The sequence below is a fragment of the Crocodylus siamensis genome, chromosome 5 (assembly GCF_052110815.1).
Source record: "Crocodylus siamensis isolate JL-2025a chromosome 5, ASM5211081v1, whole genome shotgun sequence".
Taxonomy (NCBI): domain Eukaryota; kingdom Metazoa; phylum Chordata; order Crocodylia; family Crocodylidae; genus Crocodylus; species Crocodylus siamensis.
Genome location: NC_143399.1, coordinates 48,103,255 through 48,129,616, shown reverse-complemented (window position 1 = coordinate 48,129,616; position 26,362 = coordinate 48,103,255). Strand labels below are relative to the sequence as shown.

The 26,362-nt window shown below is 42.5% G+C and overlaps 1 protein-coding gene across 2 annotated transcripts in view; it reads left to right on the top strand.

Annotated features, from left to right (window-relative positions):
* Window positions 1-25,817, top strand: part of COP1 (COP1 E3 ubiquitin ligase) — a 204,884-nt gene extending 179,067 nt beyond the window's left edge. For both annotated transcript variants that reach the window (XM_090048661.1, XM_090048662.1), the window contains exons 19-20: window positions 21,181-21,225; window positions 24,659-25,817. In XM_090048661.1, coding sequence (XP_089904787.1) covers window positions 21,181-21,225; window positions 24,659-24,676 — 63 coding nt within the window. In that variant the 3' untranslated portion in view covers window positions 24,677-25,817. The remainder of the gene's footprint in view (window positions 1-21,180; window positions 21,226-24,658) is intronic.
* The last annotated feature ends 545 nt before the right edge of the window (window positions 25,818-26,362 follow it).

The following is a 26,362-nucleotide window of genomic DNA, read 5'->3' as shown; positions in this document are numbered from 1 at the left end:
GAATGAGGTCTCCCAAGTTGCTAAATGCTGTGCAAACTCATACTGAAAGACGGTTCCTCTCCTGAAGAATCTGTTCTAAAAATAAAAATGAATGGTGGAGGCATAAAGAAAAATAAACAGCTTTAATGTACAATTGCAGTATTTCATTATTATAAATTGTCAGATATGCTTTTACATTCATCGTGAATTGGCTGATTTCTGGCCACTGTGGCTATGAGAAGTGGGTTTTGACAAGTTTGAAGGATAATATGGTAGCCATATGCATGAGTATAAAGAAGGTATTCCTTGATTAATGATTCCTAGTGAATGGTTACTTTTTATGTACATATATAAAGGAAGTGCATTTCATTGCATGTGAAATTTGTGACATTAGCCATTTGTGGTAATGCCAAAAGTCATCAAGCTTCTCTTGCAGTTATGCCAGATACCAGCATTTCACCTACAGCATAATCTTCTTTACCAGTATTTGCCTTTTTTTCCCTGCCCCTTTGCTGAAGTACCTCAGTACTGACAACCCTTACTGTTCCAGACCTCAAACAATTTATGTGGGGTCATGATCTTGTTTAATTTTTCTTTTTTTGTTCTGTTTAATAGATGGTGGGCAGTCAGTGTTTAATGGCATAAGCACAAACTCCAGGCAGCTGTAGCATGTAGACGTCACTGTCCTTTATTTTGAAGTTTTTTAGTAGACGCCTAAAAATTCCCATTGGGCCACAAGTGACTTTCCATGTGCTATTGTGGAGATATACAAGACTTTATTAGTGAAGTGACATTCAAATTTGAACTGAAAATAGGGGGAAAGCATCCTCTTCCAGTGTCTGGATTTGATTCAATAACTCTTCAGAGGTCAATTCAATTTTCTACGTAACTATTTTCTTGGAAAATTTACTTAGTTTTGCAAAGAAAAGATTTAAAAATGTTGCTGTTTCTCTCCCATTTCTTTTGGTTTTCCTCAGTTAAATAACCACAGTTCCCACAAACTCTGAAATTTTCATATGGACTCAGAAAATCTTGGATGTAAGCCACTCCTGGAATTTTGAAATGTAAACTTATGTAGTTATTTCGCTTGTTTTGCATAACTTGAGTTATGTGAAGAGCAGCCAGTGGAAATGTTTGGTTTCATCAGCTATTTCCAGTGTTGCCAGGCTGTTTCCTTGGCTCTTGGTGTATACTTGACCCAACAAAGTCTATAACTTGCTATTTTCCATCTACACATGCCTCTGGTGAATAGGGTTAATGACTGAACAGAAGTTACAGAGTCACAGAGAAAATAGGGCTGAGTTTGATGAACAGAGAAGCAGAAGGGCTGAGAAAGTGAACAACAGGGCTTAGGATGGGCATGAGGAGTTGAGCACAAGTTTAGGGAGGTAGCAGGATTTGAACAAGGGTGCAAGATGGGAACTGGAATAAGGAAGCTTTTGTTCATAAGTATGCAAAGAGCAAGGGTTGTGGGGTAAGCCCAGGGCACCTGTACCAAAACATCCATGCTTCAAGATCTCCCTAAGTACTGCTGCTATGGAAGAATGGGAAGTTAAGCCACATGTGGTAGGTATTAGTTGTATCAAATAATGCACAACTGGGAAACTCTTAGAGATTGGGATAAGAAGGTTGACATAAAGACCTCAGTGGAGCCATGTAATTTTTATGGACCCTTTATGCACCAGTGTTTTAGCCAGACATTCTGTGGGGAGGGTGTTGCCTAGTATGTGCGAGGGAGGTGAGGTAGAACTGAAGCAAAACCAGATGCCAAGTTAATCATTTATGGAATTCACACAGGTACTGTTTTCTGATCACATGGATGTAAACCAATAAGCATGGCCAGAAATCAGGAGACCTTTCTGAGTAGCATGCATGGGGTATGTCTTTATACAGGTAATAGTTAGTCCTGTGCGAGGTGGCTAGTATTCGCTTAAGATTCAGATTTGGCTGATTCAGGGGACAGTGATTTGATTCATATCACTGTCCTGGATCAGTTTGGCCAGATCCGAGCTGGAGATTTGGCCGAATCTCTGAATTGATCCCAACCCCTGCTCACTCAAAATGGTTGCCCTGTGTGCTCTCCCAGCTCCTGGCTCTTTAAAAAAAAAAAAAGCCCTGACTCAATGGCTGCTGCCAGACGGGGGGTGATCCCTGCTGCCCCGTGCTGCATGGGGGGCTCTGCCACAAGCCCCCAACCACTGCCTGCTCTCCTGCCCCCACCCCCATGGCTGCCTTGCCTGTGGGGGGCGGGGGGCAATTCCCTGCTGCCTCACACTGCCCCATGCTGATGGGGGCGGGGGGAAGGTCTCTGCCTCAAGCCGCAGTGCCACTGCAGCAGCTGGTGAGTCTCAGAGCCTTTGTTTTTTTCCCTAAGGGCCTGGAGCCTAGGTTAGGGTTAGGGCCAGCCATGGGGGGGCAGGGCTTGTGGCAGAGCTGATAAGTGTGGGCTTTTTTTTAAAGAGCCAGGAGCTAGTGCAGGTGGGGCAGCCATGGGAGGGGGGCTGGTGAAGCAGGTAGGGGATGGGGCCTGGCAGGGGACCCCCATGGTCCCCTCCCCTCTCCTCCACCCCCTACTTACCAGCAATGGAGTCCAGGTCCAGCTCCCTGCTGCAGCAAGCGGGGACTGCCCAAATCACCGAAGCTCTCTGAATCTTTTCCAAATCAATTCAGAGAGCTTCAAATTGATTCAGACCTTTTAATTGGTCTCCTGATTTGACTTGGATTTGGAGATTCGACCACCGAATCAGGACAAATATCCTCCAAATCGAATCAACACCCAAAGCTTCGCACAGCCCTAGTAATAGTGTGTTAAGTCACTGTGCCAAGGGAATAAGCACTGCTCATCCACCCCCTCTCTGGATATGTTGACCCTGGAAATGAAGTGGTGAAAACAGTTTGGGGGCACACCTGCCATCCTGTTCAAGACCTGGGTTTCTAGCACACTCAAGAACAGCAGCTCGGGGCACCTGCTAGACCAGGTGTGGACAATTATTTCAGCTGGGGGGGCAGTTTAATGACTTTTGGTGTGCTGTCGAGGGCTTCAAAAGCCCCACCCCTTGACAGGTGCCCTGCCCCCTAATTACCATCTTGGGACTGGAAGTCCTACCCCTGACCCTTGACTTTTGCCACCGGAAGTCCCTCCCCATGCCCACTGGGAGCATTCCTTTGTGGGGGGGAGGGGGGTGACATCTTGGAACCAGAAAAGAAACAAATCGTATACTAAAAATCAAACATCTACTATAACATTTTAATTTTATTTCAAAACATATTTTTCCATATTTAAAAACCTTCAAGAGGAGGTTGGATAGATATCTGGCTGGGGTATTATGATCCCAGCACTCATTCCTGCCCAGGGCAGGGGGTCGGACTTGATGATCTATTCAGGTCCCTTCCGACCCTAGAAACCATGAAACTATTTTTGTCCCGATTTACATGTTTTTGCATAGTGTAAGTAGAGGCAATTGCATAAGAGCTCAAAATAGCCTTACTCTTGTATATTTTGGGGGGGGGGATTTGTTGGTAGATGCATGTGGAGGGGTTGTAAAGGTGCATGGGGGGTTGTGGGAGGGTGTGGCTGGATGTGGGGGACTTGAGAGGGTGTGCCTCCCTTTTGCATACTCCTCCATGGTGCACAGCCCCTGGCACTGCTAGCAGCAGTCAGTGGGCTCTTCGGGCACTCGTGGCCCACAGCTGGCAGAGCCCACTGGCAGTGCACAGCCCCAGCTGAGTCCCAGGAGCTGCACATGGAAGCACAGAGCCAGCCTGGCCCACTGGCATGTGTCTTCAACCCAAGCCAGGCTAGAATCGTGCCAGCGTGGGGCTTCTGGCCCAGCCCAGCCCAAAGGCTGCAGTGCTAGGAGCCCCACCTGCTGACATGGAATCAGTCAGGCCCGGCCTGGCCCAATAGCGCGCAGCTCCTGGAAGGAATACCGGGAGCCACACAAGGTGGCATTGAGCACACTCAGCCCAATTGTGTATGGATCCCTGTGGCTCCCAGCTTGATGCGTTGGAAGCCAGAGGGAATTGCGGGCCATCAGACTGGACCGGTTCTGTCCCTCCATGTGAGACTCCCAACTGGAGTGCCAGGAGCCCCACGGAGGTGGAGGCACAGAGCCAGCCTGATCCAATAGTGCACAACCTCTGAAAGCCTGCGCCTGCTGCCGGCTTTCAAAGGGGCAGTTGTAGACTGGTAATAATTGTGTTTTGGGGTGGCCCCCGCAAGCCAGATAGAATGGCCTAGCAGGCAGCCCACAACCATATGTTGCCTGCCCCTGTGCTAGGTCCTCCTTGCCATCTCATTTCTGAGGTTGATGCACATGGAACTGAAGCTAGAGGCAGCTTGGCTCAGCTCTCGCCTGCCATGGGCTAGACCTGGGGTGGACAAAATACGGCCCGCGGGCCACATCCGGCCTGCGAGGCCACTCTATCTGGCCCACGGGGCCCCTAAAAAAAAAAATGTAGAAAACTAATATTTCTCTGCCCTTGGTTCCTGTCAAAAATGACAGGAACCAAGGGTAGTAGGACCCAAGGGAAGCCTGGTGGGCTCCAACAACAGCAGGGCCCATGCGGTCCCACCCCCCAGCCAGGAAACCCCGTGGTTTCTGGGCTGGGAGCACGTGGCTGCCCCGGTGCAGGAAGCTCAAGTAAGTGGAGGGGGGACCTCAGGCAAGGAGGGAGCACGGGGGCAAGTGGCCCCTCCCCGCTCATGCCCAGTGCCCTGTGCTGCAGTTGCTTGCAGTCCGCATGGGGCTACCTGTGCCTGTTCCAAACAGCCCTGTGCGGGCGGGAGGGGCTGCTTCCCTCCCGCGCTCAGTTTTTCCCTGGGTTTCTTCCCTGAGCGGAGAAAAGTGGCTCCGCACTCACAGCCCACACGGTGCTGTCTGGAGCAGGTATAGGCAGCCCCAGGCCAGCTGCAAATGGCTGCAATGCCATGGGGCAGGGTGGGGCTCCTGGCCCCACCCCCCGGCTCAGCACCAGCTTGTAACCACAGGTTTACAAGCTGGTGCTGAGCTTAGGGAAAAGTGGCCCTTTGCCTGCCCCATGGCCAGCGCCCCGTGCTGCAGCTACCTGCAGCCTGCATGAGGCTGCCTGTGCTTGCTCCAGACAGTCCCACGTGGGCTGCGAGTGCCTGCAGCGGGGAGTCCTGGCCTTGAGGCAAGTGAGGAGCTGCTTTTCCCCACCCTCAGCAACAGCTTCGTCCGTGCTGGTGAGCAGGGGCTCAGGACTCTGCGCTGCCCCCCGCCTGTACTGCAGGGCTGGGGGGTACTGGTTGTGAGTAGGTGGGGAGCCAGCAGGAGCACAAGGCCCGCACCAGTGTCCTGGGGCCCAGAACAGGGTGGCAGGAGTGCATGGTCCCAGCTGGCAGGGGCTCTGTGGAGCTAGACCAGATCCCCTCTCCCTGCTGGTGCAGCCCAGCCTGGCTTCACAGACCCCTACCAGCCTGCGCCCCGCTTTGGGCTCCACTGGTGCTGGCCCTGGGACATTGGTCCCAATTCATTGGGATGTTAGTCATTGGGATGGTGACCAGGGGGCGGGGCACCTGTCAAGGAGCAGGGCTACCCATGTAGCCCTCAACAGCCAGCCAAAACTGGGTAAGTGGCCCTCCGCCCAAAGTAATTACCCACCCCTGGGCTAGACATACCCCTGGGGATAAGTTGAGTTGTGGGTGGTATTAAAGTAGTAGGTTGCAGGAGAGAGGGTAGGTGAATGGTGTATTGAGTTAAAAAGTTACTTCTGTGCTTTTTACAGATGGTGTCAGGCTGTTTACGCTCACAACTTTACTTGAATCTAACTTGTTTTAAGTTGGAATTGTATAGTCATGACCTTTGCATGTCGGTTACAAAATGTTTGTTCAAAATCACAGGAAAAATAGTAGATTCATAATCACAGTCATTGAGATTTGGAAGTGAGGATTGGATGAAAGTAATGGCTTTTCCAAGATGACAGGAATAAGGAATATAGATTCCTTTATAGTTTTGGGAATTGTACATGTCTCTCTTTCCCGCTCCTGTCAAAATCAGTAAATCTGTCAGCGAAAAATTGCTTTACACTTTATCTTAGAGATTAAAGTCAATCCATGATGGATTTTTTTAGTTTCTCTTTTTTGTGTCTGGGAAACGGTATTAGTACTGAAACGCTAAAAATGTTTTCTGACTACTAAAGTGTCTATGTAGTCAGTTGCTAACCTGAATTGCCCTTTTGAGTTCTGAAAAGTTGGGGTTCATTCGACCAGAAATGTGGGCAGTAAAGCACAATTGAATCTTTCTGATTGCACCGTTAGGATGACCATCTTTTAACAGATTGTTCTGCAAAACAAACTTGGAGTGGCATGCATGGTACTTCTATTGCACTGGGTATGTTTCATGGTCCTTTAATGTTCCGCAAGCCTGGTTTGTGAGATGACCCTAACAGAGGTAAGAGACCCTCTGAAAACTGTGACAGATGGGAATCTTTAATAGCCCAGCTGATTTCTAAGGTGACTAATGAGCAGTTGTTCTTTTTCCTTGTAGAAAAAGAAGGTGAAGTTAAGCTCTTCTGCTTATAGCTCCTAATATCCTAGAAGTAATTGTCTTCCATTTAAAATCTTTTCCCTCAAAATAAATCTGATGGGGAGAGAATTGTTAGTAGGATACTAAGGAGAAACTTAGTATTTGCCATCTGTACTGTGCATGGTTGTGCTTAATGAAGTTCTTTACATTTTATGTATAGACAACTCTACAATCCTGTTGCAAATTAGCCTTTATTACAATTCAGTTCATTGCAATTTATTTCAATACTCAAGATTATAAGTTGTTCATTAGTAGTGATATTGCATAGTATGGTTTTCTGTGGCTCTTGGGATTCCATGGCTATTACCCATCAACAATTCCAAGATCATTTTCAGTTAAAAAAAATGAAGGGATCCTTTCATTCTAACTGTCAGCTGTGCTAACTCATTCTGAGCACTGGAAGTCAAGCTCAGTTCTCTCCTTGCATATCAGCACCAATAACAATGGTTCTACAAGACAAATTAGGCCTTATGCAATACCTGTGCAGCCATGTCATCTTCTGTGGGTTTTCTCAGGTGTATTGGAAACAGCTCTGTTGATGCATAAGATAAGTGGAGCTTCCTCTTATTTTTCTGTGTTGGCCCTGCAGGGCAGAGAGAAGTAGAAAAGAAAAAAAACTTTTCATTAAACACATGACTGTCAAGTACCCACAGAAAGCAGACTTGTTAAAGAAGACTGACGTTTTTTACCTAGCAGTTTTTCAGAGTAAAACTATACCTGGATATTAAGAAGCAGAGAGTAATAACATCAAAGCCACTCTCTATGCAAGTAGATTCTATTTTCCATTGTCATTCTCAAATTTATTGGCACATCTCCTCCTGCATAATTTTCTTGAATGCTATTAAAATGTTCAGGCTTGTGAAAATCTATCACTGCATACTATGTACACCTGAGGCACTTGAGCAAGCTGCCACAGTATTTTCAGAAAAGGTCTTCCTATCTCTGAAGGCTAGTGAAGATAGGTTGGTGCCCAAAAGCTTGCATTGCTTTGTATGTACTGCAGTAACTTAAAGTATTTTGCTTGTTTAGCATTATATATGGCCCTTGTTGGGAATTTATTTTCAAAGATGTGAAATAATTCTTGTTGTATTATCTTCAGGATTAGCACAGATTTTTAATTTTTTTTAATGTTGGTATATTGCTCTTTGAAAGCTTAGAAAGGAGGCAGCTGTGGTGAACAGGTGTATAGCATAAATACAGCATAGTTACACTTCTGTATTCATCAGGGTACAACCAGCTGTGGGCCTAAGTAAATGACAGAGCTGCCTCCATCATATCTCAGAAGCAGGATACCATGTTTGTCTTTGCCCTTTCCTTCCCTTCACCAATACATATTCCATTACAGAATCCTGCTGGTTCAATTTCAATGATATTGAAAATGCACTGCATTTCCAAAACCAAGGTCTTTGTTATCCTGTGTCTTGATTATACTTCACCCCTGCTTTCTCCGATACTTGCCTCACTTCTTTCTAATCTGCCCAAATTCTGATGTGGAAACATCTTTCTTAATACTAGACCCTCATTCAGCACATGTTGCAGTTGAAGTCTTTTCCTTTTATTAAAATAACAATAATTTTAATAATAAAATTATTGGCTTTCTTTTAATTAACTATTCATAATGAATTATTATAATTAGTCTTATAATAATAATCTTGTTATCATGATCCATATCGCTCCTGGCTAAGAAAGAAATGGAAAGTTTTGACTTTTCATTGCTGCCAGACTTCTAACACTTCCTTCCAGTTACAACACTTATTGATGCAGTTGTATTTTGTTTCCAACTGGCATCTGATTTAAGCGTTCAGACTACTTAGTGTTGTCTTTATATACCTGAGCTGTGTAATCCCTTTGATACATTAATGCTGAGACTCATTAATTGAATAAATTATTCTAGTTTTAACAAGTATGTCTATTATTTCTAGATCCAGGGAGACTGGAAGTAGGAAAAATAGGTTGGAGGGATAGGGCAGAAAAAATGAGTATATGGACGGTGAGAGAAATTGGCAGAAGAGTATGTGCTCACTGGAACACAATTCTCTCCAGAGCTTGGAGCAGAACTTGTGATTTTGAAATCTTGCTATTCCTCCACTGTCAGCCAATATCGATGAATCCCATCAGCAGAGTGATCCCTCTCTTTCTGTTGTTGATCTACACAAGATGACAGCCTATTTATGTTATCAGTTATTTTCTTCAGGGTAGAAGTCTTTGATGTGAATCTCAAGGTTCTAGGCCTGCTATGATCCATGTGGGTGGTATCAATAGGTGGGTATCATCAGTTAGGTCAAATGATGGAATTTTTGTTCTTTCAGCTGTGGCTTTTTAAAAGCCGTAGGAAATGACATACAAAACAAGCTACATTTTAAAAGTTATTTATTAAGGTTTCAATTCACACATTCAAAAGTTAAAGTTAGAATTAAGGTTGCTTTTCCAATCTTAATTCAGCCCCCTTGTGTGTATGTATTATGACACAGCCTTTCAAAGGTGGTAGTTATTTGTATTAGGATAGTACATTGGATCTACAATCAGAATCAGTGCATTAGGTGTCATAGAGACGCATGAATGTTGGGAGAGAGAGAGGGGATTTAAGTGACTGATTTTGTTAATATCTCATTCCAGGTGTCCCTATCAAAGTGCTTCACTATTCATGACCCACTGTGCACTATTTCTGTCTTGATTTCCATGCAGATATTTTCTACTATTAACCCCTCCAAATGTGGCTAATTACCACCTGGCATTGGTTTGTTATAGTTGAAAGCAAAACTACAGCATTATATCTTAGACCCAGCATTGATTTGAATCCCCTGTTAGGCACTAGGTTGTTCCACTTCCCCTCCATTAGTCAGTTAAAATTTATACTTTCCAGTTTGCGTTATACAACAGGGTTCCCGTTTAGATTATACAACAGGGTTCTACATGGTCTCAAATCTTTAAAGTCTTCTTGCTACCACACTGGTAGTTCTGACTGTCTTTAGGGTGCCAGGGCTTTGCCAGCCCCCTTCTCAAAGGAAGAAGGTGCTGCACCCACCCAGAGGAGGTAAGGTTTCCAAATTCATATGTATCCATTTGATTTATAGTGGCCTGATAGTCAACCATGGTGAGTACCTGCGCTCCCCTAAGCTTCACTGGGATTTATGGATTGAACACAAGCCTTTATTTATTTAGATGCATACATTTGGATTCAGGTATCTGACCATAGGAAGCTGGGTCTAAAAATTTTGGTCACATGATATTATGCACATGACACAATAATCAAGAGAAGTAAAATATCTCAAGTAGTATCTCATTTGCTTTGAGGAAGCCTCTTTGATGGAATGGAGTGTGTCTGCATTAGATTATGAATTCTGTTTTTTTACTTGGTATGAGCACAAGTTGGTCTTGTTCAAGGTTAGACTCTTGTACTACATCCCAGACTGCTTTTCTGATTGAAAGGGTGTTGGTATATCTCACTGAAGGACCATAGTGAGAGTAATGTAGGCCCGATGTAATAAATTTGAATGACTTAACTGTAGAGGCACCTCCTGGAACAGTATTTTTTCTGTGGGGTATGCAAGAAGGGTAAAATTGGTTTGTTTGGAATGTCTGTCTGAGTGCATAGCACAAAAAATGAACACTACTCTTATAGTGCCTCTAACACTACGTAGGAGGGAGAGAACACGCAGTAAAAGTACAAAGAACTTGTAGGAGCAAGGGCAGAACAAAGTCTGTCCAGTCTGAAATGCTGATGATCCATAGGCTCACAGAACTGGTGGGCTGGTTTTGACATTAGCACTATTGAGTAATGGCATCCTTCATCCCAAGAGAGCGCATAGGACAAGAAACTTGTCCCTACAGTTGGATGTCTAGCAGCTGTAAGTTAACTATCTAGAAGCACAAGACTTAGTGAATGGGTCTTCTTGCAACCAAAAATTGGTAGCTATACACTGGGGTATGTTATGAACTTGTAACAGCCTTGAGGCAGTAATGTAAGGTTTAATCTCGGGGGGGGGGGAAGGTACATTTTGGAGTGATTTATTGTTCAGTATGTAAATGAATGTTATACTTCAATACCGTAAGGAGAATTAGCTCCTGTAGTTCATCCTGGCATATCTATTTCAATCCATTGAAAATCCTTGAGTTTATCTAAGGCCAAGTTAGGAGAATGTACTACCTCAGTTTCCCCAAGTATAAAATCAGTATAATACCCAGCTACCTCATGGGGGCATTTGTGAGGCTTAATTAATTTTTAAATTTGTCTTTGGATCCTGTGAAAAGTGATATATATGAATTCCAAGTATTTTTTTTATTGATTGGATTGTTAAAGAAACCTGCACAAGTTCTGTAGTATAGAATTAGGATTTAGTAACTGAAAATATTAATATCAAGGTTGTTGAGTCAGTTTTAAGTCTTTATTATTCACCTAATTAGGAGATGAAACTAATGCTATTGGTAGAGTAGGAGGAAAGGTAAAAGACTGATCAGGAAATGATTTGTTTCTTAGGGTTTATGTATAGGAGACTGATTATAATGCTTGGGCCAGCTTTCTGTGCTAGTCCAGGGAAGCTGCTAGCAGTGTTGAAACAGTATTAGACTCCAGAGGGCACACAAGAAAAGACTTTGTGTCCGTCAACAGCAATTCCTGCTAGACCAACTTGGAAGCAATTTGTCACTGTTCAGTGGAGGTGCTCCAGCTGTCTGCAGCCTAGGTTTTGTATCTGCTTATACAATAACTGTGTTTGCATGATCAGGAGAAAGCATGAAGAAAGGAAAATGTATTGGAGCGTACAATCATCTGTAAGGCTTTCCCAAAGCATCTACTGCCTACTGAAAACTCATACCACCCAGCACTCCTATAGTCTTGTTCCTGGCCTGCAGATTGTACTCTGGTGTTTCTCCTGCTCTTTGCAGCATCGCCACCACAGCCTGTCTCTGCTGCCTTCTGTTCATTCAGGATCTTCTGATGTAGGTGGATGGGTGGGGAAGAGAGATGAGAAGTACAGAGAGAGGTAGCTGAAAAAAAAAGTTGTATGTACAGCAGATGGGATAGGGTAAGTGGGCTAAAGCCTTAGATTAGAGGATAGTGGGCTTTAGAGAGCTCAAATAAGGCAGTAATGATCCCTTTAGAAAGACTTTGCTGGAAACTGAGCCTATGCACATGTGTTCAGATAATCTGGGAGAATTCGTCCTGGTGTGTTCTCCTGGCAGAAAAACTTACCCAGAGATGCCAAATGCTGAACCATTGAAGGGCAGAGAACTTGCAGTGCCAAAGCTGTGCAGTCAGGGGTCCCCCAGGCAAGCACCTCAGCGTGCTCTGCAGATTCCTTCCGTCCACCCATTAACAAAACGGCAGCTGTGCACAAGGCAGCCCTGATTGACTGACCCAGACTGATCAGGGTCAGTCTGTGTCTCTCTACAGCCCAAAGCACCCTGTGGTGCTAGAGGACTATGCTGTTGGCTTCTCTTGGAAGAGAACATATACAGATGTTCATCCTCCCAGTAGGAACTTTCCTGGGAGTGATCTAACCTTGGTTATTCCCAGGTTATTTTTCTTCTGAAGTGGCCATTTTCACTCTGGGGAAAAATCCTAAACTTTTGTAAACTCTTTCAGGAGAAGCCATGAGCACAGGAGAAACTGATGTCTGTACATGGCCTAAAGTGGAAGTGAGGGTACTGGTGGAAAAAGAGGTGATGAGAGCTGGCAGAATGTGGAAGTGTGCTGTAAGCAGACTGTAAAAGGCTACAGTTGCAATGGGGAGGAGAATAGGGGAAGTCTAGGAGAGAAAGTAACACCCTAAAGATCATTGAAATCATGACTTGGGGGATTTCAAATTTGCCTCATGGTTTCTGTTTCCAGTCTGTGATCATTGATTTCCTGGTGTACATCTGGCAAGTGCAGTTCCTTCACAAAGTCTAAAGTCACCTTCCTTGTTGGGTTTCCGCCCTATCAAGCTGGCTTCATGCTATGGTGGTAGAGTTACCTCTCTCCAGTGTATCCTGCACTGTCATTTTTAATTAATTGTTGTTCTGAATATTAGCATTGTTAGGACAATCAGATATTTTTTGCTTTTTCTGATTAGGCTATTTGGGAGAGAGAATAGTGAGGGTAGTATTAGGAATTATTTCTCAGGGGCTCCATTCTGCTCAGTACTGGATGAATATACACAAAGGCATGGACTCGGCCCTGAAGAGGTTAATCTCCAAAGGTGGAGATGAAACAAGTGATGCCCCAAACGATAAGAGAGGCGATAAGGAATGACAAAGTATAATAGCATTATGTATTTTAGTTTTAAATATTTGAGGTAAAGTGGCGTTCAGGTGGGGGGGGGTTTACCTAGCCATTTAATGTGGGGGAGGGTTTCAGTACTGATGCTGATAAGCTGCACATTTACATATACAGTCTGAAAGCTTCTTACATGCTGCATTTGTATAATGCTGACATTGTATTCAAAGTGTCAGGTTCATTATTTGTAGGAAGAGCGTAAAATCACAGGAGAGGAAATATGATAGTGTAGGAACAAACAGGCTTGAGAGATCTTGTATTTAGATCATGGCCAGTGAAGCTCAATATTCCCGCATATGCAGAGGTGATAACTTGACTTTTTTTTTTTAATGCTGATGCTGACATTGTTTGGTTTTTATACAGGTGTCTACTTGTATGACAGGAACTGTGCACCAGCTGTTCAGGCTCTGTGGGTTTGGTTTGTAGCAGCTAGAATAATTTGTCATTGAAAAATTATTCTGGGTTAGAATTCCAAGTAAATACCTGAAAAGTGCTTATTTTATTTGTATTTAGCTTGTTTCACAATAGCTGAAATGCAGGGAAGATTACACCTGGCTCCTCAAAGATCCTAGGGGCTTGAGGGAGAGGAGGACCGTTTGGTGCCACTGCCATGTTTTACCTCTCCACAGATTCTTCTACTCTTATTTGTGGGATTGGAGTTCTGTCCAGGGTTCAGAGGACTGCATAAAAGTGGGACAAATTGATAGCAATCTTTGTGCAGCACATGTGCAGTCGGGGCTGATTTTGTTTGTTGTTCAAGTGCTCTGTCCTGGTCCCAGGTTGTCCTCTTACACCTATTTTTCATAAAGCCACTTGCTCAAAGTGAAGGGTCATGTTAAGGGAAAAACCGATTTTACATTTGGCTGGCAAATGCTTTCCTCTTATGCAAGTGTGTCATTGGAGCAAATGTTTGAATACTTTGCTCTATGTGCACGCATGCTGTGAGTATAAGCTTAGATTTATGTATGTTGACAATAAATCCTCAGTTTCACAGTAGGTTCTTGTGCTGAATTCAGCCTTTATAAAAGTGGAAAAGCACTTTAACTGTAAAATCCAAAAATGTATGAAGTTGGTAAAAGATACCTTACATATGGAGCATGACAGCAAGATACTCCCTGTGCTGAGAGAGCCACTTGTGGCTCAGACAGAAAATGCAATGTGAGACAAGGTCAGAAGACATTTTTGGTTTTGAGGGGCTTTTTAATCTAAAAGAAAGTTTCCATAATGGAAGGGTTAGAGAGTTGTTCAATAGAAAAATGATGTGGAGGAATTAAACTGGATGTTGAATATGTGCCTAGTACCCATCTCATCTTGGGGCGGGGAGGTCATTTAATCTCGCATAGGAACTGCAGATTGTGGTTGAGCTATGATGATGAAGGCACTAATTAATTTGAAAGCTTTCTCCTGCTACAGAATCCTGTAGCAAGTCTGTGAATTAGTATGTGACAAGGAACTTGCATGTTAATTCATTTGTACCTGAGGTAGCACAAATGGGGGACCTCCCCTTTATAAGTGCACAGGGGAAATGGTTATTATGAATCTACATATGCAATGTGAATACTATCAGTATGTTCTGTAGCTTTAATTGGAGTCCAAGCATAAACTCTTTTTAAAAACCCAAGTTATTATATTTACAGCTGGAGTTGGAAGCAGATGCAGGTGAGTACAGTCTCGTATTTACTGAGATCTTGCACATTTTTGTTCGCATAACTCTAATTCGATTTTTCTGTGCATTAAGGAGACCGAATCTCCGCTCAGAGAGAATCTCTCAGGATGAGAGAATTGCTATGAGAGAATTTTCTGTTAATATCTGGTATTAACAGAAAATTTATTTTTAAGGATTAAGTGGCATCTATACACATACCTTTTTGTCCTGTGACACACCATAGATCGCCACTTTGAAGCAGACTTGATTAATTGAGTCTGCTTTTCATACAAGCTGATGTGAAGTGCGCTGTGCTGCATACAGTTGTATAAGTGGCAAAATGCACATCAGCATGCAGAAAATGGTGGTGGTATGCTTTTGAACTAAAACACTTTCTATGTGTTTTTGTTCTAAAGTGCGCTGCCACCATTTTCTCAACGCTGACGTGCATTTCACTACATTGCAGCACTTGCATGTGTAAAAATGCCCGTAGAGTGTAATTTTGGTCTCTATGTCTGTTCCAAGTTAATCAAGTTTGTAATCTCTTCTACTAAAATGTTTTGAACTGTTCATGAAACTCTTTGTTGGATACAAGCTATTGTTTTTTTTTTAATCCACTTGAAATGAGAAGTTGTTTATTTTCCCTTTTTGTCATAATCTTTAACATGGGCCTATTGTTCAAATTACAGATAATGTTCTATAGAAAAGAAATAGTAACAACTTCGTTTTAAAGAGATTAAGATTGGCGTTCAGTACAAACTTTAGGAAGCAAGGAAATACCAAGTTATGGGGCACCTTTAAGCATTCCCTGAAGTCTTCACACAGCATAAGCCAACTGAACATGACAGTGACAGACTATACAGCATCACAGAGAATTTTTTTTTCTTCAATTGATAATAAAAGCACAACAAATTGATATCCTTCCCAAATAGAGTAAGTGACTTCATGACACTTGTAGTTCAAATGGTAGTAGTCTTGGTATGAGGACTCTGATGTAAAGGTTTAGGTTGGAGTTCTATCCTGTTTCATGTAAAAAAAAAAATTTTTCCCCTTTTTCTTAAGGGGTGGGGGCTGCTGACTTCATTAATTCACACACTGAAACTTTATCCTTTGGATCAGGTTTTAGACTGAGAAACTATTGTAATCTGTTTATTCTCATCCAAAGATCAGCAGAGAATAGGTGTTGCATCAGTTATTTTTCACACATTTTGATGACTTCTGTGATGCAATGAGAAAATCTCAAATATTAAGAGAGATTGATAGACCAGCTTCAGTGGAATGAGGGCCATCTCCTGAATGTATCCTGTAGCTTCAGTCCCGTGGGGGAAGGGAGGGGACAGAAGCAACTATTTTTATTAAAGGCAGGAGTAGCTTTCCTAGTGGATTAGTGCCTTTCTTAACAGCCTGAGTAGCTTCACTTCCACAACGTAACCTCAGTTCTGTTGTAAATGATTAAAATTGTGGGCACGTCTCCTGATCTTTCTTATTATATTAGCAAACATTAAGTATGTTTAGTTATACCTAATACCTTTAAATATGCATTCCTTATTAGCTGGCAATAACTGTTTAGAAAGCAGAATTGATGACAAACCTTTGTTAGCAAAGTTTTTGTTTGTTTGCTTTGTTTTTTTAGGGGGAAGTAAGAAAGAGATTCTGGGGAAAACTTTAAAAGTCCTATTTTAGATTGCGTTAAAAGTTAATTGAAGTTTAGCTGAATATTCAAGCTTCTCCTGAAGATGCAGTATTATTTTAATACAAAAAAGGCTGAATCTAATCTAAAAAAGGTTTAACTAGGGAAAGATACTTGGCACAGGTGTAGTGCCCCTATATTCATAATGTCGCCAGGATTGGAAATCCATAGAAGCCACAAACAGGGCTGGAGCTCACTGTGGATGATTCACATGCACATGGTCACACAATGTGGAAAGATGGTTTTTGACCCAAAGCACAAACATGGGCATCTGTTCAAGAAACCATAGCTTTAGCTCATCAAATTATTACCACACTTTGTTGATGAGTAGTGACATGACAGAAAGGAGAAAACCACAATGAAAATCACGTCTTCAAATTATTCCTTTAACTAAACTTTGCTTCCTCAGTCTGGACCATAATACAACATCGTATACATACATAATACAACATAGCAATTCTGTTTTCAGTAGAAAATGTAGTTGGATCAGCTTTAAATCTGTTAAAATTTAAAGCTTATTTTTGTCAAATTAACTTTACTGGGGAAATGTCCATGTATCATTTATACATTTTTCACTTGGACACTACAGTTTACATGGCCAAAGAGCTTTGTTTGTTTAGGCACTTACTACAGTTTCTTTCAGTTCAAGGACTTATTTTTTCCTCACCCATACTAAGCTTTATCATTTTTTTTGTAGCTATTACGTTTCAAGCTAATAAAAATGTATAATTGGTACATGAAAAACGTCCTAATTTAATACCTCATTCCAAAAAAAGGTAATCCTGAAAGAACTAGTATGTAGCCTTTCCTATTGTTCAGACAACTATGCAGCTTTCTCCAGCCAAGCTTGCACCAGGAAATCATTTGATTTTGATTTTTCTGTGAGTCAGTATAAACATGATAAAAAGGAATGCCCTCACAGAGAGGATTTTATATATATATATATATATATTTATTTATTTTTTTTAAATCCAATTTTTGAATATTAGCTCTATCTCTTTGAGCCTGTTTACAATAGGCTCACTCTTCCCTTTGTCAGGAAGGAAAAATGTAAAGTACTTGTTCCTAGTCCCATGAGTGCTCCTTTGGCATGGTGACTACTGAAGTTCAGGGACATGTAGGCTGGAAACAGGAAAGGTGCAGTATGTGATGGTTCTCGCACACTTGTCTCTTGTTGAAGAAAAGATTGGTTAAAACTGAGCATTGTATTTGAGAAAATCACTTTATAATTGAGCCACATGGCTGATTGGATGTAAGTGTCCCTGTAGGAAAGGGATCAGCAACCTACCATGGAGCCCTGTGATCTCACTTGTAGACCATAGGGCTTTGGCACCAGTCAGCATTGAGGGGCTTTGACAGCAGTCACTCTCCCTGTGCTGTCATGGAGTGAAGTGGTGGCTATGGGAGCTCTTGACTAAATGTTTATGATCAGTCCCATTCGGACTCCATCATATGTACCACTTTCCTTATCTGATCCAGGGCTTAGCAACATGGTAGATTTGAAACGCAAGAGCTTCAGGCTAAACACAGTAGGACACATTGGAAGAAGGACACAGTGGGTGCCTCTTCTGTTTGAGAGAGCCCCATATACCAAGCAAGTGCTCTTTGTGCCTTTTGTTCTCCATAAGAATATGCAAATTGCAAAACAAACAGCTTGAACGTGCCCAATTAGGGTTTCAGTATTTCTGTGTCTGCTCAACCCAAGCTTCTTAGTTGTCTTGGGCTATGTCTGTTCACCGCTTTCCCCAGACTATTTTCTGTTAATGGCTCCAGGTGGGCTACCTCCTAAAATGGTGCTTCAGATGGGCTGATTAGTGACAGGGACTGTTAGTCTGCCTCCTGCACCGTGCTCCATGGACACAACACCACAACTTTCAGCTTAAGAAGCAGCTGTCAGAGCAAACTGTGCTTGATTGCCTATAGAGAAGACTAATTTATCATTTAGATATAACTTTGGTAGTAATGGAGAAAGCTAAATCATGAGTACACTAAGAATGAGAATTCAAAAAAGCTCAACCTGTTTGGGAGAAAATTTACTCTTTACAAGTCTGAGTAGCAAATGGGCAGGCCATGCTCTCTAAATATGTCTTTAACGTGGGGTGGGTTGACACCATTTCCCCTCACAACTCATGCTTGACAGCAGGGAGGAACTCAGGGAAACAATCAAGGGTGCCAAAACAGCCTGATGGGTGACAAAGGATGTCTCCACCATTGCAGTCAGATTCATGGCCCTTGTAGTGACTGTCTTTCATGGATCCAAGTGCTAGTCTTTTGAGGGAATAGAATTGAGTAGGCTACTATAGATTTGGGATTAAAATGGATTTCAGAGAAGGTCACAGTCAATATTCTCCTTATGACATTGTGCAGGAGTACAAGAAAATACTTTCTGTGTGCAGGCCCAGTGGATCGTGCTTTTAAAAAGCCTGCAAACATGAGGTGCATGTGCATCTATAGTGAGGTGCACACTGGCTACAGCATCTTGAAGAAGCATGCTTATTGTAAGGCAATAAATACTTATTTATAACATTTCAAAAAATGGAATTTCCTTCCAATCATAGAAAGTTATGTTGGCTGTGTTTTTAATGGCAGCTGAGACCCTGGTAAAGGCCATAGATGTTGAGAGAGAATTTTGGTCAATCAAGAACTCATGACTTTGTGAAGCTGTATAATTAACCTTAGACACTGTGAAACTGGGTAATTCCTCTCTTTATGTATATGCACAGGCAAAAAGATTGATTTAAATATATTCATGTCTGTCTGTCACCAGTTATAAATTTACAGATCACATGCTGTGTGAATAATTTTTTTCCACAGCCTGCTTAGGTTTTTAATGTGTTGAGCGTAATGGCTGTTTTATAGGCAATACAAAAGGAAGAGAATTGTTCCTCCAGGGGATAAAAAAGTTACTTAGATTGTATTCCCATAGAACCTAGCACAATGCTAGAGTGCCTTAACGAGCAAGTCATCGTTTGTTGAATGACTGACTAGGAGCTAATTTTCCTGCTGTCTTTTCTTGCTTGTTATGTATAGGCTGTGGATGAAAGCAATAGATCAGTGATTATCCCAAGCCCAGAAAGGAGTTCTAGTGGAAAAAACATAGGTTCCAAAGAAAGAAAGAGAATGACCCTCTGGCATATTTATTTTATGTAGTAGGCAAAGCTGCCCATTGAGCCAGAGCTCATTTGCAATGATGCCCTGGCAGACTACAACAACAGTAGTGATTTACCAGTCACAATGCAGACAAGAATGATTCGAAACCAACAGTGATCATTCTGTATTCATCAGCTCCAGCCTTTTGTTCCAGACATTTCATAGCTGCTCATGCTTCTCCCCTGCTTCCAAAAATTAGTCAGATATCTCAAAGCAATGCAGTTCCTATTTTAGCCACCCAAGTCATTCATCTGTTTGTTTCTTAACAAGGATTTTGCTTAATGACCAAATTTGTCCTGGGCTTTAGGCACCAGAATCTGATGCTTTAAATAGAAAGTTGTGGGATTCTCAAGACTGACCCTCTTAGTCGAGAAAGGAATAGAAATGGGAATTTTGTCATTCTTTTTTAGGGCTTGGTTTTTCTGTACAAGAGCTTTTTGCCTTGAGGGTGTCACATGAGCTAGTGTCAAAAAGTTCATGCATCTGTTCCCCCTGGATAGTATCCGTTACAGGATTAGCATTTATGATACAGTAGTCCAGTCACCCACCAAAAGGTAACTATTACTAGAAAACTAGCTTTTTTTGTTATATAGGAGTATTTATTCTCTCCTGCTGCTTCAGATCGGGTGCTCCTGCAGGCTTCAGAGCCTTATGATGAAGCATTTTGCAGCCTAATCTTTTAGGTACGGGGCTAAAAATTCATGTACTTCTGCTGCCAAGTGCCAGCATCTACCAGTTTTGTACTTGGTTGATTTAGGTATAGCTATTTTCCCCTGGCTCACTTGCTGAATGCATTACTTCTTTGAAGGGGGTTATATTCTCATCACTGAGCTTATTAAACCCACGCATGTTAAATGATGGGACAATTAAGGTAAGTTTGTCTGAGAATGGATAGTTCCTCTCAAAGACTGATCTTTCCATTTATCTTGCTGCTGCTTCTTTCAGCTGTCTTTAGACAACTGTCAGTTGTGCCAGCCAGTTTGGCAGCATATACCATAATTACTGGCATTACAGGGCTAGATAAAAAGCCATGTGGAAAGCTGCCTCTGATTGCTTTTTCAGAATTCTTCTTCTTTCCTTCCTTTCCCATTTCTCCCCTTTGGTTTTTTTTAGCTTATTGATGCTTTCTTTTATTTTTCTTTCTGGATTTTTTTTTTTAACCTTCTCTCATCAAAGCATTTGAAGTGGGTGGAATTGGACTTGTATGACTATCTTAAGAACACAGTCTTGAGTGTGTAGGAAGCAGGTCAGCTTCCATCCAGAACCTTTGAGTTTTGGGGATCTCTGTTTTCCTGGGTGTCTACGGGGCCATAGCAGTGCAGCCCAGATGAACAGGCTGTGTATGCCTGGTTTGATTCCTTGTGAATACCTAAGTTGTAGATAAGTAGTATTTCTCTAGTATCCTTCAAGTTTGGGCCAAGTCCAGTCAGCTTGTGTGTCATTGTCATTTGTAGGTACAGAAAGCTGTTATATTCCTCCTATTTTACTTTCCATTGCAGATTTGTTGGTTATTTTAATTGCATGTTACGCTGGTTGGAGAGCTTTTTATAATGTTAATTATTCAGTTTATTTAAGGCACCAGAGACCTTTGTATGCACACTGCCAAGAGATGTAAATGTTGATTGTTACTTGCCTGCTTCACATGGGTGTTGTGAGGATTAATTCATGTTTGTAAATTGCTTTTAAGATTAAACCTCTATAGAAGCATTGAGGATTTTTGCTTCCTAATTCTTTCAGGTAACGTAACCTCTTAAAATAAGATTTCTAGCTTCAAAAGCACATCAGAAATGTCAAGAGTTAATTTTTTCTAAACTGGATAGGTTTTTAATCTTTAAATTAAAAAGCAGGTTCCTATTCTACATTACTTCAAAAGCCTTCTTTGCAAACTCTTATAGCTCCTCTTCCTTTTCAGGAATCCAATGTGCTGATTGCTGCTAACAGTCAGGGTACAATTAAGGTAAGTTTTTTCACATGTCTCTGTTTTGAGTCATAGTCAATAAGGAGCAAGGTCATAGAAGCTATACAGCCAGGAGGAACTACTAGAGGAGGTCATCCCAAATGTGGATATCTGTAATTTAAATGATGTATTTGCATCTGGCAAAAGCTAGGAAGAGGGGGACTAGAGCAGAAGCAAAAAACCCCCACCAAAAACCCCAAGTCAGGGTGTGAGTGTGGAAAAGAAGCTGGTAAGTTCCCAGGAGCCCTACCCCACTGTGCCAGTCCTCAAAGTGCCTCTGCTGTACTAGAACGACATTAAACAGGAAAGCTTGCAACATTTTGTAGTGTGCTGCCATTGAGATTAAACATGGAAGACTTCTGCTTTTGCGAATGGTGTTTTTTTCTTTTCTTGAAAAATAGGCATCATGCCTCATTTTCTGCAAAAGCCATTAGATTTTGCATTGGTTCAAATAGTCCATCAGTGGGACTGTTTTGAAATGAGGCATTCATTCAGTGCTGTACCCCACAAACACCTACATGTGCAGCCACATTTGTACACTAATCTGTGGCTTTGAACCAAGAACTAGCAGAGACTTAGAGACTTAGTTATAGTTCATTGGAGTTAGCTACATACCATGCTCTTGGTATAAGTTCTAATGCAGGGTACAGCAATCCAAACTCACAGCAACAATCAAAACAAGAAAATTCACTGCTTGGCTTTTCTCATTCCCAGCATTATGACCTGCTCTTCTTGATAACAGCTGCCAGTATAGGCTCCTAAACATGACTGACTTCCTATTGTGCAGAAAGTCAAGTGTGTCACTAGTCTTGGACCACACTCCATGACCTCCTTCCCTCAAAAACATGACCTCCTGAGAGAAAAGCAACCTGCCAGCCATCGGATAAACTCTGTCCCGTCTTGCACCAGGTGTTACCTGACACATTCCTGTGCAGGAGTATAATTGAGACCCAGCCTAGAGCATGAACTCTCCAAGCACTCCCCAGGGGTTCTTCTTTTCACTATCCCTCCTGCAGCTACGACTACTTAGACCAGTGAATAATTTAAAGTCAGACTTTAAATATCAAAATGTAAAAGCTCAAAGCCTCTAGCAAGAAAGTTCCCAAGACTGTTCTCTTGTTTCTGACTGTTGCCTTTCTTTAGGATGTCTCTTCCCTAAGCAGCCTGTAAATGAAAATCCATCACAGCACTTAATCATCAGTTGGTGATTCTGGCACTCTTTTTTACCTCCTGTCCCTTTTGTTTAGTGAGCCTGAGAGCTGGTGCATTTTTTAGTTCTCAGAATGACATATAACAGGGTATGCTAATCAAAACTAGCTGCTGCAGAATATGATCAGTAACATTTGCAGCATCCATCTTGCAATTGCCTTCATTCTAGAACAGTGGTCACCAACAAGTGGATCTCGATCCACCGATAGATCTCAGAGCCTCTTGGAGTCTTTCCAAGGCTGGGGTGGGGGCTGAGTGCCCACGTGCATGCACGTGTGTGCCCCGGTCCAGCCGGTCAGTTTGTGGGGGAGGGAAGGGGCAGGGGCTAAATCGAGGCCCCCACGGTGAGGGACAGTGCTGCAGAAGCAGGGGTAAGTTGAGTGGGACTGTGGCTGGGTGGGACTCACCTGCTGGGGAGGTGCACCCCCAAATAATTTTTTCTTGCTCTGCCTCAATCTGTCCCCCCTCCCCTTTCCCTCCCCACCAACTTACCTGCTGGGTGGGGGAAAGGAGGTGGTGGCGGAGGCACACGATACATCTTGGGCTGCTTTTAAAATGCTAAAGGCAATCTCCTACTTAAAAAGGTTGGAGACCACTGGTCTAGAGTATTGATGGTCAGTGTAGCAGATTTGTAATCAGGAATTCTGATTTCTTGCAGTAGTTGGTTAGGGTTTTACAGCCTATCTTCAGTCACTTCAGAAAACCTATTTTGTTCCCATGCTTCGGCCACTGAGATGCTGACCTTCAGTGACAACTCCAGTTCTCTGGCAGTTAAAGCAGCCTTGCTAGACCTGATATTGCTGTTTTAAATATGATAGGGGAGCTTAACAGGGGTGGAAAATCACTTTCCAGGTCACTTATCTGCATTTGAAAAAAAACAAGCAAAGCCCATGCAATGTTTGAGTGTCTGTTCTCCCCCCAGTTCCCCATTGCAGGCCTCTTTTAACTATTTTACGGCTGCCAAACCAGTGGCCCACAGGTCACGTGTGGCTCCCACCGAGCCACTACTCCTCCACCCTCTTCTCCCCCCCCCATCATGTTATTTCCTCCCGTCGGAGACTTTGGGCTCCCCTTCCCTCTGACGTCTCCTTTCTGCCCCAGATTGAATCAATGTTGCATAGCCTGTGGTGTGGGATGCTGGCTCTGTGGAGGAGCCCACATCCAGGGAGCTGAAGGTGGGGCTGGGGCACTTGAGTCTGCCTGGCTGGGTGCAGTGGGAGGGAGGGAAGCACCCATATGCTTGAATCAGCACATGGGAAGGAGAATATTTTTGTGCTTGGTGCAACAGGGGAGCACCTGGGAGGGCCATTCAGCCCATGGGGCTGTGGCCTCTGGTCATCAGGAAGTTGAACAGTCCTGAACTATTTGAATGTTCTGCACATGCCGTTTCCGTCTCCCCCATTGCTTCTACTACTACCGTACATACTGTTGTTGCCTCTTGTTCTCAAGCGATTCATTTAAAAGATTTGCAGGTTATTGTGCTTTACTTCAATCATTTCCCTTGAGTAAAACTGGTGGCACACATAGGCGTATGACATTTTTAAGTGAATCCAGTAGCAAAGGAAGACTGATTATGAAGGAAAGGCTTTTTCTCACATACCCTGATTGCTAATTAGTGAAGAGGGGAAGGAAAATGTGTAAACAATGACAGTTATTAACATTCTCATGTTTCCTTTTTAATTTGTTTGACTGTGATAGCATCTACATGGGACATTCGGTAGGTAAGGAGACAAGAGCAGGTCTAGTGAGGTTTAATGCATAGCTCAGAAATCCTGTATAGATAGATGAATTATATTCTGCTGTATCCAGTTGAGGGAAATCCTGTTTTCCAGGGTTTGAAAATATGGCACGGTGTTAGCTTAGGAAATGTTAATGCATGTATGAAGAGAAGTATCTGATGAGAGTAAATCTCTGGTCTGCACTGGTCGTGCTTTTCAGGAAGTAGGAAAATAAAAGATGTGATTGGTTGGTCTTGTCCTACTGTGTTATATCACAATGTATTGTATTGCATATGAAATGGAAGGCAAGCTAAGGCTTTTAACTCTCTGTGGTGTTTGTCAAATGTCCAAGAGGCCCTAAGTGACACTCTTGTATGCTGATGAATAAAGAGTAAGGGAAGGGAAAAAAGGGTCAGATCACTTCCTGCTGCTCTGTGTGGTATAGTAAAAGATAATGAATGTAGTAAATCCCAGGTCTAATTGCTTGCTCTCTCTTTGTTAATCAGGTACTGGAGCTGGTATGAAGGGTTTTCTCTCAAGGCATGAGGTACTGGTCCCACTGACATGCTACAGCATTCATCTGGGATTTTCACTGGGACAAGAAATTGAAATCACCTTGATGTTCCTCCCAAAAGCCATCATGTTTGGGGTTTTTTTTCCCATTTATGGACTCTCTCGGACCTTTCAAGATACTGGGAACACCAGTGAACTGTCTGCCATCAATGTTAACTCCACGGACTTTGCTGCTGCTGGTGATGGTATGGTTGTCTAATTTTTATGATAGGGAAACAAATTCTTTTAAATAAAAACAAATAACAAAAAGGAATAATAAAGTGTATTGAGCCACATGCTGAAGCTGGAAGATTCTCTCTTGTTGCATATGGGAACAAATTTACTTGGGAAGGGAGCTAACCAGATCACAGAACTATGGGCAGTAGATGGAAGTGCATACCTATGTTACTTCTATCTGCCTTTTCCTTCATCTCCACTGGGGGGAAAAAAAAAACTCTAAGCCTTACTTGGACATTTAAGCAATTTGCTTTGAGATTATAAAATATATGTGGTTTAGTTGTATGCTGTTGTTGTTTGCTTTTTTTTATGCATTAAAAGTTTATAAAAGTTGCTAGGTTGACAGCTCTGGAGACTGAAGTCCTCTGGATATCAACAGGAAAGTGGCAGCTCCCCCTGTCTTTCCAGTATGCCTCTATCCTGACATTAAGAGACTAAAGATAGGGGTAATTTATTTTTATGCCCACTTAATCCTGGCCTCTCTGCTGCCTGCCAACAAAACAAGGGTGCCGACTGATGCGGACACCTCTACACTGGGAACTGGACTGATACCGCCAAACTATTGCACACAGACCACCAAACTGTTATTCGATAAAGACTTGCTGTCACCACTGACTTGGGCTGGATTTGTATATTTCTGCTAGAGGTGAAAGTTTCCACATCCAATTACCAAAGCCTACACAATTCATTTTCCCATGTGCTCTAATTATGTTTGCCCCCTACTCGTATCACCTGTGGAAGCCAAGCTTTTTTAATGTTGTAAGAAGAGGGGATCTGATGGATTGTAATGTGTTTCACAGATATAGTAGCTTTAAGTGAACGTGCATACACTTTATTCTCCCTCTCCATGTGTACAATAAACCATGATGCTGAGTGTTAAGTTGTTACTTTGTTGGCAGAACAGCAAGGGTCCAAGACAATGTGTCACACTCATGAATGGCAGTAATAAATAACTGCCAGTTTGGGAACTTCCTGTATCGATTGTTGGCTTCAGCTTGGTGGTTTTACTATATTCCATCTAGCAATTGCTGTTGGATGGTTATGAAAGGTATCCTGCCTCATCCAGTGATTAATGGCTGTGATACTGAACTGAAAAACCAGGTGTGGGATCCCAGTTCAGGGTGCATAGAAGAGAAAATGGGGAGAGTGGCCTTGAAGTTTCTACAAAGAATGTAGGAATCAAGGATTTAGGATTCAGTTGCCAAATGCCCTAGATGTGACCCTGCTTGAATCACTTAATTTCATTTTATGTAATTATCAGCCATGGATGAAATGGGGGTAAGACCTGCTAATTGTAGCTAATAGACACCAAGGCTTCCTGACAGTAATTTGCTTAAAAGTGGTTTGAGAATCTTAGCTGGGAAGATACAGTAGACAAGTAAAATTACTATCATCCTCCTTAGGCTTTCATCCAATGGAAA